The sequence below is a fragment of the Abramis brama genome (assembly GCF_963993115.1).
Source record: "Abramis brama genome assembly, chromosome: 21".
In the NCBI taxonomy this organism is placed as follows: Eukaryota; Metazoa; Chordata; class Actinopteri; order Cypriniformes; family Leuciscidae; genus Abramis; species Abramis brama.
The window spans coordinates 22,995,381-23,011,291 of NC_139983.1; the positions used below are offsets into that span (position 1 = coordinate 22,995,381).

General features: G+C 36.1%; 1 protein-coding gene across 1 annotated transcript; it reads right to left on the minus strand.

The window, feature by feature from the left end:
- Nucleotides 1-121: 121 nt before the first annotated feature.
- On the minus strand, nt 122-15,683 carry traf3 (TNF receptor-associated factor 3). The gene is made up of 11 exons (XM_084096943.1): nt 15,374-15,683; nt 6,536-6,792; nt 5,410-5,461; nt 5,137-5,241; nt 4,743-4,907; nt 4,240-4,320; nt 3,710-3,784; nt 3,202-3,294; nt 2,815-2,955; nt 1,854-2,037; nt 122-1,758 (listed from the first exon to the last, which is right to left on the minus strand). Exons 2-11 carry the CDS (start codon nt 6,787-6,789, stop codon nt 1,187-1,189), a joined length of 1,722 nt encoding a protein of 573 aa, XP_083953069.1. The 5' UTR covers nt 6,790-6,792; nt 15,374-15,683; the 3' UTR covers nt 122-1,186.
- Between the last annotated feature and the right edge of the window lie 228 nt (nt 15,684-15,911).

The following is a 15,911-nucleotide window of genomic DNA, read 5'->3' on the forward strand; positions in this document are numbered from 1 at the left end:
AAAAACACTTTGAAATTGATACCATTTCTAGCAAGAGATTTGCCTGATTACAAAAATAGCCAGGTAAGTTTCAGTTCTCTTGTATATCAGTTTGACGCATCCATAACAACAGAATTCAGAATGTTTTTCAACAATTTTATATTGATATATTTATACATATATTACACATTCAAACAATACTTGTGCAAAAACCATCCCTACCATGAAAAATGATCTGGATTATTGTATGTGTCTCTGGCAGCATGGCTGGAGGCATAAAGGCATTATTTCAGACTGTTTTAAAAAATAAAATACAAAACACAAAAGGACAATAGATTCTGATGCATAGCATCTATTAATTAGAACATTACAAAAAATAATGTGTCAAAGTGGTAAACGCAGGGAAGGTTAAGTCATGTAAGAATAGGTTTTACATGCATAAAAACTGAGGTTTTGCTTTTTGACAATGGAACCCTTGCAGGTTCACTGTTTAGTGCCAATGTAGTCCTTCATGAATGCTCCATAGTCAGGTCCTTTATATCTACTATTCACAGAAACACGTCCACCCCTGCCCTCACCAACAAGACTTTCTAGTCACAAAACTCATCTCCATATTAACTGTTCTCAAAACACCACCACAACACAACAGATGTCAGCTCAAGAACTTATTTGCATATTATACAAAACCACCAAAAAACCCACCAAATACTAAACTTGTCATGATTACCAAAGATGAAGGGTTACCTTGCAGACTTAAAAACCAATTTGAGAGATGACTTTTAGCCTCAAACGCATTCATACTCACTGAAGGCTAACACAATTGACGAGTGTAAACAGATTTTTGTTTCACTTTGGGCTGGATGTTAGTCAACCAACACATCATTCGCTTCCATTTCTCCTTGTCTTGTAGATCCAGAGACATTAACATTCTCTTGCTTGATTAGAGTTGACGTATTACTCTTCACTTCAACTTATATGTGGTTGACATGGGAGATTTCACTTGCTCAAACCTCCTCTTAAAGGCTGTAACTAAAGGCCCAGCAAGGCACTGTTGTTTCCCGAAGAGCGCACCCACGCACGAGCACAAGCTGACGGCTCGGACTGTTATAAGTCCAAACCTGTCCTGGGTTCTTCCTCTCTCAAGCGAAGTCTTGGCTGGGAGGGCTGCGCGACTCGATATTAGCTGAACCCAATGAAGACGCAAGATTCAAGGGTCCGGGAGGTCAGAGGTGTCTACAGTCACTTTGATGAAGATGGTATCGTCTTTGATGTAGGTTCCGTTCTCCAGGACAGTCTGAGCCACGAAGAGCGGACAGCCCGAGGCGATGTTCATTTCACCAGTGGGCCGGCGAAAGCTACTGCTACTGGGGTCCGGTTTGAAGGCATCGCCTAAGTGTTTCCGTGCCGGCCCCTGGTCCATTAGCATTAACGTTACTTTCTGTTTAAATGGCCAAGGCAGCAAGGCGTCATATTCCCCGCGCATGACCACGAAGAAGAGCGAGAGATGTGTGCCTTTTCCCATTCCATCCCCATTGAGATAAACGCGGGCACACATCTTGTAGCCGAAATAGCCTGTGTAGAAGGGCTGGCTGTAGAGCGAGAGGGTTTTGGAGGCCACGGCTTCCTGTTTCCGCCTTTTGTAGTCACGGATCTTCCAAATGAGGGTACCATTGAAGCTGGCCGTCTCTAGCACCTGCAGCTTCAGGTCCATCTCCGCCAGCCGGATGTCATGGACACTCATCATGTCATCGTGACGTGAGAGCTGCTGCTCTAAGGAGCCTGATGACAGTATCAAAAAGTGTTAAGTGAAATCATCAATGTTGTGCAATATATTGTGATAAAAAATTAAGGCATATATATTGAGGCATTCTTACCCAGGGTGTGAGAACCAGAACTGGAACCAACACGACCCGAGTCGAGAGAAGATACAACTGAACGCATGCTCTCCACAGACCCTCTCAGAGCCTCCACCTCATCCCTCATAGCTCGCAGTGGCCGAAGCTCCCGCAGCTCCATCTCAACCTCAAGCAGTTTCTCTGAGTGAGCGCTCATCAACATCTACACACATGAACACATAGAGAACGGTTTAAAAGGGGGGTTTTCGCCAAAAGTTCTAATGTCATAGCTGGGTTTCTGGTACTTTAAGGTATTTTTATTAGAAGTTTGGAAAAAAAGTCACATCTTAATGCGCTTATTTTGCACATGAAAATAGCAATAATAACGTAACTGCAATGTATACATATTGAATGAATTGTATACAATTTACATTGTACATACAATGTACATACACTACCATTCAAAAGTTTAAGGTTGTAGTAATATTGTGAAATGTTATTAGAATTTAAAATAAAATTATTCCATTTTAATTTTAAGATGTAATTTATTCCTGTGATGGCAAAGCTGAATTTTCAGCAGTTTTCAGTATCACATGATCCTTCTGAAATCAATCGAATATACTAAAATATTTATTGTTATTAATCTTAAAAACAGTACATTTTTTTATAAATGTCATATATTCACTAATTTAATTGTTGACATAGAAATCTTATATGTTTCTTATTTGTAATGTTTCTTTAATTGTTCAAAATCCTAAACTTTAATTATTTCCAGGTTTAAATTACATTTTGAATCCTGTATTTTCAGTGTGGTCTCAGACTTTGAGCCAACTGTAGAAGACATGTTATAAAGCAAAGGCACTGAATTATAAAAGCATGTGTCAGACAGAGGTATTGCACAATACAGCAGACTTGCTTCACTTTATACAAAGTAGGTTATTTTTATCTTCACCAAATGACTCAAAAGAAAATAAAACCACTACTTGGTGATGGCTCTCACCTGCATGCTGACTAGCTTCTGCTCCAGCTGCCTGTTCTTTTCTCTCATCTCCTCATACTGCGTTTCTACCTCAGCAAGACGACTGCTGAGGCTGGGCAGAACTTTATAGCGCTCCATCAGCTCGCTCTTAATGTCCTCGACCTACACAGAGAGATTAATTAGTGTATATGCATGCATGATGGAAATATGAACAGGAAAAAGCATATTCATTTTCACACCGGAAACTGATGTTATTAAAAGATTTCTGATATGTTAAACATTGTAACTATAAATATAAATATATAATTTACATACTAATAAAAAAAAGTGCATATATATATTATATATACATATATATACATCTCAAATTTAATATAAAGTTTATGAAATCTGCGTTGATTGTTATACCTTGGCCTCTAGTGTGGTGTTCCTGACTGTCATCAATCTCAGGTGCTCTGATGCAAAACTGGACTCATGTTCTCTCATTTCTTGATTCAGCCCCTTTAAAATAATTACAACCATATTATTAGTCTAGACTGCAAAGAAAAAAAACTACAACAATTTCAGATATAAATGATGACTTATATAACAACATAATAACAATAATAATATACTGCATATTAAATTATTAGTTTATTCTATATTTTATTATTATGTTGATGTTAATGTACAAATTTACTGTAAACTGTTAAAACTGTCAAATTGTAAAATGTAATTATATATATATATATATATATATATATATATATATATATATATATATTCATTCTCTCTCTCACACACACACACACACTTTACATTTTGAAGCAAATTAAGTTTTTATCAAAACTGAAGTACTACAGTACTGCTAGTGTTAGTACATTTCGAATGTCATTTAATATCAATATCTGGTCAAGTAACAGAGACTGAAAGTCACCTTAAAGGTGCAACCGTAGCGAATGAAGGAGCAGGTCACCTGGGCCATTGGACAGTCATGCTGGTGACTGGACAGCTATAGGAGACAAATTCATTTCATAAATACATCACAATTCATCTGCCTTCACCCTTCATTTACAACTCAAATAATTTTGGTAGCATTACAATAAGGTTTCATTTGTTAACAACATTACTTAGCACGAACTAACAACGGACAACACTTCTACAGCATTTATTAATCTTAGCTAACGTTAATCCTAACATTTACAAAGATCAAATGATGTATTTGTTAACTTTAGTTAATGCACTGGGAACTAACATGAATATAAACATTTTCATGAACTAACATTAACAAAGGCTAAACAAAATGATTGTTCATTATTAGTTCATGTTATTTATGCATTAATTAATGTTAACAATTGAGACCTCACTGTAAAATGTTACCATCATTTTTCATGCTTTTAAAAACACACACACACACACACACACGTTAGTAAATCAAAAGTAATGCTTAGTGCACTCCAAGCCTACCTCACTTCTTAGAATGGAAGAAAACGAGCAGTGATTAGGGCATGCTACAGGAAATGCAGGACAGACTGTTTCTTTGTGTTTCTGTAAAGAGAGACGACTGTTAGACTGAAATGCGCTAAAAATATATACTGTATGCTGCACACTTTCAAGATTCAAGATGCTCATGATTAAAGTGGAGTAATAATGACAGGATTAACCAGGCAGAAAAACAGAAAGCATTCTTGAAGTGAAAACTCACATCAATCATTCTCTAAATGACAGTCAACATAACGGGAGATTCCCCAAAGTTCCTTGTACAAATGTGAAACTTAAAGGTCATGGGACATTAATGACAGAACACAAGGGGAATACTTCTCATAGAGGAACTGAGATGTCCACTAATTCCAATCCAGGAAAAAAACTCAATGACAACCGAAAAAAGATCTCATGAATTTTTAAGTACTTTCCATTAGATTTCAGGTCCTTTTTATGGGAACTGGGGGGTTTTGGGCAATGTGCGTTACCTGTAACTCAGTGAGGGCCATCTTGTGATTGCAGAATTCACAGGTGATCTCTCTGTGTTTGCATTTGCGGCTCAAATGCTCAGGCATGTCTTTCCTCATCATCTTCTCCTTACATTTTCCCAAGGGGCACGGCACCTCATAGTACGGACAAACTTCCAAGTGGTCCTGTTTAAAAGAGAGAGACCAATCTGAATTCTGCGGCCTAACTTTGCCTAAAAGTCTCTACATAAACATAACTTTCATGGCGCTTAAACTATAAATAAAACTAGACTCCCCATTCTCGCACTTATAAAAAGTCCAGTCTCACATTTCTCTGCGCTCAAGGCAGGTTCCAGTCGGGAGGAATTTACCATACAATATGTAGACTATTGTGTCTAAGAATCATATGACTTACCGTGACCCGCTGTAAACTCATTTGTTCTTTACATCCATTTTTCTCACTTCGGCAGTAGACCTTCAGAGCCATAATTTCCCTATTGCAGCAAACATCCCGGAATATCTGACATCAAATGAAAAACAAACAGACATCTGTTACATGGCCTGTATAAGAGAGATACTTTGAGTGCTGCCTGTTATATGGCCCACATCACTTTCACTTGGTGAGAGTGAGATTTAATATGTAACGGAGTGGGTGTGTCCTCGTAGTTTTTTGGCTTCACTTTCTTACCTTATCTTCAAAGAGTGGTTCTAGATCAGCTGGACACACTGGGTTAGGCTTACTGAAGAAAAAAAGTTACATCCAACTGTAAGCAAATAGTATCCGTAGTCAAATGACCTACATTCAGAAATAAAAATGCCAGTAATACCCCAAGAATACTTCGCAATGCTATTTAGCCCCCTATTGTCCATAACGATATTCGTCCCATGACTTTCCAGTTGTTTGTGATTTACTGGATTAGTATTAAGGATAAGAACTGTTTGTAGTTTTATAATTGTATTAATTTATATGACTTGCCGGTCTAAAAACTTCACTTTAAAAATAAGGTTGCCTCATCTATTCAGGTTTTTCAAGACAGTAGAAACCATGGTTCCTCAAAGGAAAAAAAAATCAGTTGTTGAGGGGGTGAACTAAAATAAGAAATATCTTGATTTTTGTCTTTTTTTAGCTGAATTTAATGTTTGTTTTTTGTCTTATTTTAAATCATTTGTTATCTTGGAAGTTTTCTGGTGGAGATCCCCTAATCAAGATCATATTTAGCAACATGACACCTGGCATTAACATGCATGTTCAGTATGATCGGATCACTATCTAAAATTACTTTACCATAGTAAAGGCCAAGTGTAAATACACCCAATAAACATTGTGGTGTGATCTGAATTACTGAAATAACATTTGGAGGAGGAAAGGGATGTATTCTGCTCACACAATGTGAAAATAACCTTGCAATTTTGGCATCTGATTTGTCACATTCCACTGAACTACACTGACAATATCTTGTTTCTCTCTCAATAAATCACACAACGTCCTCTCTGCCTATTTAAATCACTTTAAATAACACATCATCACACATCTAGAATAACTGACAGAAATGTTTCGGTAAAAACAAACTCCAATGCAAAAAAAGTGGCATTTTCCATTTCGTGCAGGTAAGTCCTATCTATATCGTCCGAGACACACTGAAATGGAAGGTGTAAATGCAATCCAAATAAAGAATATACGGACACTATCTGAATAGGAAATATGTTGGAAATGAATGATCTGAAATTGCTTGGATTTTTCTTTGGCTTGTGATAGCTTTCTTATTATTACAGCAGAGCATTCGTATAAACCTCACAAATGAATCTTCGCCCACCTGAGCAGGTCTGTGATGCAGCTCTCGCAGAAGCGATGTCCGCACTCAGTTTGCCGAGGTATACAGAGCACTAGCCTGCAGGCCTCACAGCAATACTTGGGCTCAGGTGTCATGACAAAACGGTCCCTGAAGCCTCCATGCAGGGGCAAGAAGCCCGGCTCGGGCCTGGACCGCTGGGCCATGGAGGACATAGCAAGAGATGGCGGACGCTGCTGCAGGGCAATCTGCTGTTCCACATTACGCCCTGCGGACATGACCTGAAGAGAAACAAACAGATTAGGGTCTAACTCTACACCCATGACATGTACATGAGAAAATTGAAATGCTGAATGTCTTAGTTACATAAAAAGTTCAGAATAACTTGCAAAAATATGAAAACAGATTTACTACTAGGCTACGTATCCAAACAGACAAAAAATTATAGTCTGCTGTCATCTTTGGCACATTAAATTCCTTTCTTGTCCAGATTGAAGCTGTCAGGAATTCTGTATTGTCTGGGAAACATTATTGAAACTAAAACGGAATAGGCTGTTGTCTGATTGGGTCCAGACCCCCTTGTCAAACACCAATTTGTGGCCGCCAAGCTACCATTGTTCGAGAACACAAGTGCTGTTAAGTGTTTAGTAGGAATACTGTTCCGATCTCATTGATTCAGAAGAGTTTGATGGATTTAAGGTGCGACTACCTGAGGCCCCCAAAAGCATTTGGACACTTAAGAAGCACTTAAAATGTCAACTATATATCAAGCCAAGTGACATCTGCAAACAACTGATGCTTGACTTTCAGTTGTCTAACTTCACTCTTGTAATTACTTTTACTGGTCCCAAGGTGATTTTAGTGGATGAATGAGTCAGTTCCTCTCAAGGTGTCCTAGTAGAAGAACCATCAATGTAGTTCACCAGCTGGGGACATTTCAAATGCTTGAAATTAGCTTTGCAGACAAATGTAAATTAACTTTAAAAAAAATTGTGTGTATATATATATATATATATATATATATATATATATATATATATATATATATATATATATATATATATATATATATATATATATATATAGGTGAAAGGGAGAGAAATGTATGAGCTGGGTTGGAGGAAAAGCAGGAATATAAACACTAACGTTTGGGGTCAGTAGGGTTTTTATTTTTTATTTTAATTTTAATAAATTAATACTTTTGTTCGGCGAGGATGCATGAAACTAATCAAAATTAACAGTATACACATTAGAAAAAAAGATCACTATTTTCAGAAAAATATTAATCAGCAAAACTGTTTTCAACATTGATAATAATAAATGTTTCTTATGCACCAATCAGCATATTATAATAATGTGACCCTGAAGACTGGAGTAATGATGCTGAAAATTCAGCTTTGCCATCACTGGAATAAATTACATTTTACAAATATATATATATATATAAATTGTAATATTCCACAATATTAGGCTACAGTTTTTACAGCATTTTTGGTCAAATAAATGCAGCCTTGGGGAGCATAAGAAACATATTTAAAAAAAAAAAAAAAAAAAAAAAAATCTTTGAATGGCAGTGTGCATAAAAATACAGGTCAGTACATTGTTTATTTATTTATTTTTTATAATTTGGATGCACCAAAAACACAATTCTGGTCAATACTGACAAGATGATAATCAAGTAATATCAAGAATATAATGTAAATTAAAAATCAGTTACATCCCAATTTATCATGTATCATTGTACTACAATTAATTATTATTCTATAAATAATCATCAATTATATTTTAAAAAGTGGATTTTTCTATCAAACAATACAATTCAAAGCAGTAGGCTATTTATGAATCTTCCAATCTGAGACACACACAAAACACTCTTATAAAATGATGTCGGCATTGTCATTTCATAATTGCTTATGAAAAACATGACAGCAAAGTAAGCATAGACTGAATCATCTTGACTACACGAGTAAGTGATGCGGGCGTCATCAGACCCATTAACCTCTTAAACCTCGTCTGACATCACAACAGATTGACTTCTGCTTCTCTGCCTGTTTCACATCTCCATCCAAGGCTAGATAGATCAAAGTTAGTCATCTCCTCTTCCATTATCATCCGCTAATGCCTGCCATTGAGGTGATGCTTAAACATTGTGCTTACATTGCCACATCAACAGCTCCTGACTGGCAGCTCTCAGGCTGGGAAATCCCTTCATAACAGGCATAGCTCTCTAGCTCTAATAATATCTCCCCTATGAACCAGCTACACATTAACCACGCAGGAAGGTCCCGGCTCTGTTGCTGAACACTGCTAGAATTCCTTTAAGCATTGGACACCACAGTTATTCCACAAGAGTGACTGGTCCCCACCGCACATGCCTCTTCTCCAGTACAGAGACTTTAAGACACAAAAGGAAATTCTAAGTATTTATGGTGCATTTTTATGAATGTGAGTAAAGCTCGTAAACATATATTTTGACTTGGGAAATTAAAGCTCAGTCATAGATCAGTCGAAACAGTTCGGCCTACAAAACAACTGCTCTTGATGACAAAACATTATTGTTGTTGTTTGCCAAGGCATATTTACAGTTAGGGATCTGAATAAACTACTAGCACTTCTGCATGCACTTCAGCATGTAACTCATTCTGCTAAATTTTCTATTTTTCTAACCAATCAGCTTCATGATTTATGCCTGGTGAACAACAAAATGGCTGAAAAATTCCATAGATGTACAAATCCACCTTCCTTTTTGCAATGACGCAGCAAATTTGTTTTGCATAAATTCAGCATGATTCTCCTTTACAGTGGCACACTCTTTGTCCCTCCCTAAAATACCAAACATATTTTTATAATCTTTCTGTAAAAACAAATATATATATATCCAACAGTATATAAAAATACTAATCATTAATGCAATATATGAAAAAATAAGGTAGATCAAATATTTAGTAGAGCATACATACATATATAGGGCTGTCAATAAATAAAATAATTAATCGTAATTAATCACACCCTTATCGTGAAATTAAGCACAGCATTGATCTTGTTTAACACAGTAAACTTTCAGATTCTGAAGGGTGATTCTTACAAAAATGTATTTTCGGCAAGCTTTTTTTAAAGGAGTGGTATAATGCCCTATTTGCAAAATGTAAAATAAGTATTTGATGTCCACGATGTAAGTGAAGTTTTAGCTCAAAATACCCCCCAGATATTTTATATAGCATGTTAAAATTGTCACCGTTTTTGTGTCTGTCCCTTTAAATGCAAATGAGCTGCTGCTCCCAGCACAGGGGGGCGGAGCTACAACAGCTTGTGTCCTTTTAAATTTCAAAAAAACTTCTAGCCTTTTATGTTCAAACCGGAGTCAGACAATGATGGAGAGACTCTAGACAACATTTCTGAATGGTTAGTTGATGAATTTATGTAGCTTATGTGTACGTTATCTTCTAGTGATTAGCATATTCTGTCATGATAATCTATAAATAATGTTCCGGGGGTGGGGTTTATGTAAATTTTAGGGTTAGTGATGTCCCTAACCCGGAAGGAATGTCGTTTAGTCCCTACCAGCCGTTTGCTGTAGTCCTTAAAAAGCTATTTAAAAAAAAGAAAATAATCTCCTTTTGCTTTGAACTTTGAGCGTCGTAGCTTTGCAGATGTTGTTTATGCTCACACAGCAACATTACACACTAACTAAAGTTAGAAAAGTGAAATCATAATCGACCACCCCTTTAATAAATGTAGTAATAAATGTATGCAAACCGAAGCACACACGAAAAACAATACATTAGAGAGAAAAAACTTTTTCAGAATTTACAGTGTATAGTATGTGTACAGTGCAACAGCAAAGAGATTGTTTACATTTTAGACAAAAGTTGCGATACCGAACAGGACATGGAGATGCCATGAATGTACTGATAAATACAATGCGCTATCAGTGCGTCGAGAGCATACATATACACAATTTGTTTGCGCATCAATATGACGGATTGTAAGTCCGCAAGTCACTCCTATAAGTCACCGCACCTTGATTGCAATCCTCATCCATCAAAGCTTTACTAGCGAGAAGCTGGTTTGCTTTATCTGACTGCAAACAGAGAAGCGAAATCCGGTTAAAGGGTTAGAAGAATAGAAGTTTCCCCCTACCAGAGTAACAGGCGCTTGAGCCATTGTAGAAGTGTGGAAAAACTCTCGACTTCTGAGATCATCTACCTGTGTGACGTTAATGACGCAATTTCATGTGCTTCAGTTTTATTTCAGTTCAGTTATTTATACATTTATAATTTATATTTACTGAATTTATATTCAGTTATTTGCATTAAATTATTTTAACGCGTAAAGGATTTTTAATGAATCGATTCAACAGCCTTATATATATACACATACATTTTATCTGGCAAAGTTATTCTCTGGTTCTCTCTTGGTTACGCATGCATTCATTATTTCTTTGTATGACAGCCTGGCCAAAATTTTGTCTGCACAATTTGGAATGTTTCATTGCGTTAGTCACAAATCCAAACACAACTATGCAATGTTTTTCTTTGTTTTTCAGTTATTTAATTGAAATATAATTGAAATATTAATTACATTTAAAGTTTGTGTATTTTCTTTTTTCTTTTTTTTCAAAGTCAGTGAGTAATGGTGTTCGATAATCATTATCTCAATATTGACCAAAATAATCGTGATTCGTTGTAATTTTTGCCATTAATGCAGCTCTACCAGCAAACAACCAGAATATGCTAGAGACCATTTAGCAACATTATAACACTTTTTAGACAGGCAAACACCACTCACATTTTCTTCAAATGATTAAAGGTTTGCCCAGATAAATAGCTTTTGGGGGGAAGATGACAGCCATGTTTGGACAGCCATGTGGGATGCACACACACCCATCAAATTATTCACACTCTCAGCAAGAAATGTTAAATCCCATCTGACGTATGCATCACGTTACAGCCTTAGTGATGGGTGTTTCACAAACACACTACATGGCTCAACATGCCTTTTGTAAAATGACAATGATAGCTCAACTTATTCCAGTTCTATCCTTACTGGAAAGACACTGTGAGTGAAAAAAAAAGAAATCACCCATGAAAACAAGAGTGAATATTCCCAATCCTGTCCCTGGTTTTGTTTCTGTTTTACTTAAGGTACAGGTATTTCCCTAGATATATCTTTATCTCTCGCCTCACGCCGCACTACACTGAGCTCAAAAATAAAACCACCTACAATTGAGGATAAAACTGTCCCTGAAATAATCCACAAACTCTGAGAGAAATGCAAACTATGCAAACAAACAAAAGAAGAGGACAAATAAAAAATCCATGTACTGGTAGCTGACCAGAGTGTGCAGTTCTCTAGGGATTTCCAGGAATATTTAAGGGGCTTTTCCATTTGCTGCCTCATCCCTCTCTGTCACTGCTGACAATACACATACACACCCATTCACACATTCACACACACACACACACATAAACAGCCATTAAGGCAAAAAGTTGGTAGGCAGAGCTATAAACCATTGTTTATGCAAGGAATTATGTGACTTTATCCAAATGTAAAAAAAATAAAAACAATTATTAGTTAATTGTATAAACAAAAATTCATGTTCCACGCAAAAGTTAGGGGTAGGTAATTTTTGTTTATGTATTCTTTTTTTTTTTACAGACAGACATACAGACAAAAATAGAGCAGTAACGAACAATCTAGGAATTCCAGAATTCCAGAAGTGAAATAATTGTTTATGTATTCTTATGCTCACCAAGCATTTATTTGATCAAAAGTACAGTAAAAAGAGTAACATTGTGAAATATTATTATAAAGTAAAAATGTCTATGTTATATTTTAAAATGTAATTTATTCACGTGGCGGCAGAGCTGATTTTTCAGCAGCCATTCCTCCAGTCTTCAGGGTCACATGATCCTTCAGAAATCATTCTAATATGCTGATTTGGTGATCAAGAAACATTTCTTAATATGTTTTTTGTGGAAACCCTGATCCATTTTCTAGGATTCCTTGATGAGTAAAAATGTCAAAAGAACATAATTGATTTAAAATGGAAATCTTTTGTACTTTGCTACTTTCGATCAATTTAATGAGTCCTTGTAGAATTAAAGAATTAATATATTTAAAAAAATATCTCACTGACCCTAAACTATTAAACAGTAAATGCGTTGCACAATACAGTTAAACAACATGAAATTGTGACCTAGTCACAGTTTTAAAGGGATAATTCACCCTCATGTTGTTCCAAACCTTTATGACCTTTTTTCGGTGAAAAGGGAGATGTTTAGCAGAATGTTTAAGTTGCTTTTTTTCCATTCAATGAATGAACCGCTTAGCTTTTCACTTTATGGAGTCATTCAGATTTGGAATGGCACGATGAAGAGTAAATGAGGAAAGGTGAACTATTCTTTTAACGCTATAATTTAGATAGATGTGTCCCAAAAAAGCATGATAAACGACAAAATTATGTCTCATAATATCAGTGCATTTATAGTTAACGCGATAAAACGGTTAAAAATAAAACACGCCACTTAAAACCACGAACGAAAATGACAAGACTAAGAAATGCTAAGGTAAAGCAAGCATCCGTGTAATAAAGAACATAATACCAGAGAGAGCTGCAGGTGAAAAGCGTAACACAATACATTTCAGACTGTTAGTTTAGAGCTGAGAAGCGTCAAGGTAATACAGATTCTTTGAATGTATTTGCGCTGCAGGAGATCTCATAACAAAAATGAAAGAGAACTACTGTAAGAAGGGGAATATCACCTCTTTCTGGCCTGACCTTTTACTAGAGGAAGGCATGTGTGACTACTATAGGTCATTTACAGGAATAAAACACCATTTCAGATCATGTGAACATATGATGAAGGTGTGATGGGTTAAAAGTGATGGGGTTGCTTTGTGTGAAAACGCAAAGGAAGAAGTCAGGCTTATGTCATCGTATCAGACACCTTCTGCTTTCAGAAAAGAGCCTGCTCCAACTTTTGTTGAAATCAAACCCCAAATGCATGTTCCCTGTAGTGTATCACAACACTTTACTGTGTTATTCTGAGAGTGAAACTAAGCTGGATTGAAACGGTCTCGGTTTTGATCTGCACACAGCAGCACATGTTGGACTGTTTTAGATTTTCAAACTGGCTTTCTTTTTTTTCTTTTTTTTCAGCGGATTTAAATAGAGATCGAAAGATAATCAATTTGAAGGATATTTACACTTTCCTAATGTATCAGTCTTCACTTTTTATTGATAAATGTAATATATTCTTCAAGGTAATTATATTATTATGTTACAGTCACAATTCGTAACCAGAGCTTGTGGCAAAATCCACTAGTGCAAAACTCTCAACATACTAGTTACTTTGTTTTTAGCATTAAATATAACTTAACACTTATGGCCTACAACTCAAAAATTTAAAACCAAGATCTAAATTTACAGCGATGTTTAAAGGTTTGGGGTCAGCAAGTTTTTTTCTGAAAGAAATGAATGCTTTTATTCATCAAGGATGTATCAAATTGATCAAAAGTGACAGTAAAGACATGTATAATGTTGGAAAAGACTTCTATTTCAAATAAATACTGTTCTTTTGAATTTCCCATTCGAAAAATCCTGAGAAAAAAAAAAAAAGTCTCACGGTTTCCACAAAAATCACTTACCTGTTAAATTAAGCTGTTTTCAATATTGATAAGAAATTCTTTTTGAACACCAAATCAGCATATGATTTCTGAAGGATCATGTGACACTGAAGACTGGAGTAATGGCTGCTGAAAATTCAGCTTTGCCATAAGCTTGTAAAATATATTCAAATATGATACAGGTATTTTGAACTGTAATAATATTAAAAAAAAATTTGATCAAATAAATGCAGCCTTGGTGAATGTAAGAGACTTTCAAAAACATTAAAAGCTTTTACATTAAAAACATTTGAACGGCAGTGTTACAGATGGTTATTATTATTAGTTGACACTATTTATACACGCTTATTATTAGAATCAAAATACTGCGTTTTATGTTTGGATGCTTTTGTTTTTGGTAGTTAACACTGTGCAACAAAAAGCATACATAAAACAATTATTAATGATCAGTTCTAAATAGGTTACCTGATTTGTTGTGAAAAATCAATAGTAGTAGTGTCAGAAGTATTGAGTTTAAAAGTCATATACTGCTAAAGAAAAAAATAGTATGTTCTGATTAAAATATGATATGTAAGATAGCAGTACACCCAAGTCTCATAAACTGCATCCAACAGTGGAATACAGTATGCCATCATGGTTTTTTCCATCAGTAGCGTACAGGCCTAAATCATGCAAGAATTTTGCAAGTTAGGTATTGCCCCCAAGGAATAAGACCACAGAAGATTAAAGAGCAGAAAAAAAAACTTAAAAGATCACACTGTATGAATGCTATATAGGCTCAAGTTTATAGACCATACCCTCTTTCTATACAACAAAGCCTATATAAAACATATGTGGAATTTATAGACCCTTAACTTTAAAATCATCTCATTGATGATCATAATAAAAGCAGAGTAAAAAGTAGGCTACACTACACACATACATGCAAAGGTGAGATCATCTTCATCTACCATGGATTTGGAAAACAGCTGTAACGTTACAGGATTTAACCTGTTAACATATTGATAGCTTTAACGTTACATGTTTCACAACTTGAAGAATCGGAGCCAAAAAGAGCCCATATTTGTCCTGGAGACGTTTAAGAGAGCAGGTGAACATCTCCGATCAAAGCAGGACACACTTTAAACACTGTAGGTGAGCCCATAGACTTTGGGTTTGCCTAATCTCACCTTTCACTAACATGAGCTACATGTCATTTTACATTATGGATCTGTGAAATAGCCATCCACTTACATGAATCAGTTGATCAACGATCTCGTCCGATGATCCAACCGTGTTTCTCTGAAGAATTTCACGAATGGAGCCACAGATGGTCCACTCATATGACAGACACACCGAGACAACAACGTCCAAATTCACGCGGCCACAGCTCCGTCCTCGCTTCTCAAACAGGCAACAACGGCCATAGGATCAAATCGGGTCATTTTGACATCGGAATGTTCCAAAAACGGCTCGGTTGAGGTACACGAATAGGTAGAGAAGCCGCCACTGTGGCAGTGTGCTGTTGATTGCAAGCCTAGTAACTGGAAAGCCCCCTTGGTCTGACTTCCTCAGGAAATCCCCGTCATGAAAAAAATTGTAGCTGGTTGTAAAAGGACGCCATAGAGAAAAGAGGCAGCTTGCCGTCTGGCCGCTGGGTGGCGCCAGAGCTCATTCCAATCCGTAACACAATCGCTTTCACTTCAGCGGCTCTTTTCCACGTGTTTCTGCTAGGTGATGAATTGTAAAATGCTTTTGTTACATTACTGTTCAAAATTGACATTAATTGACA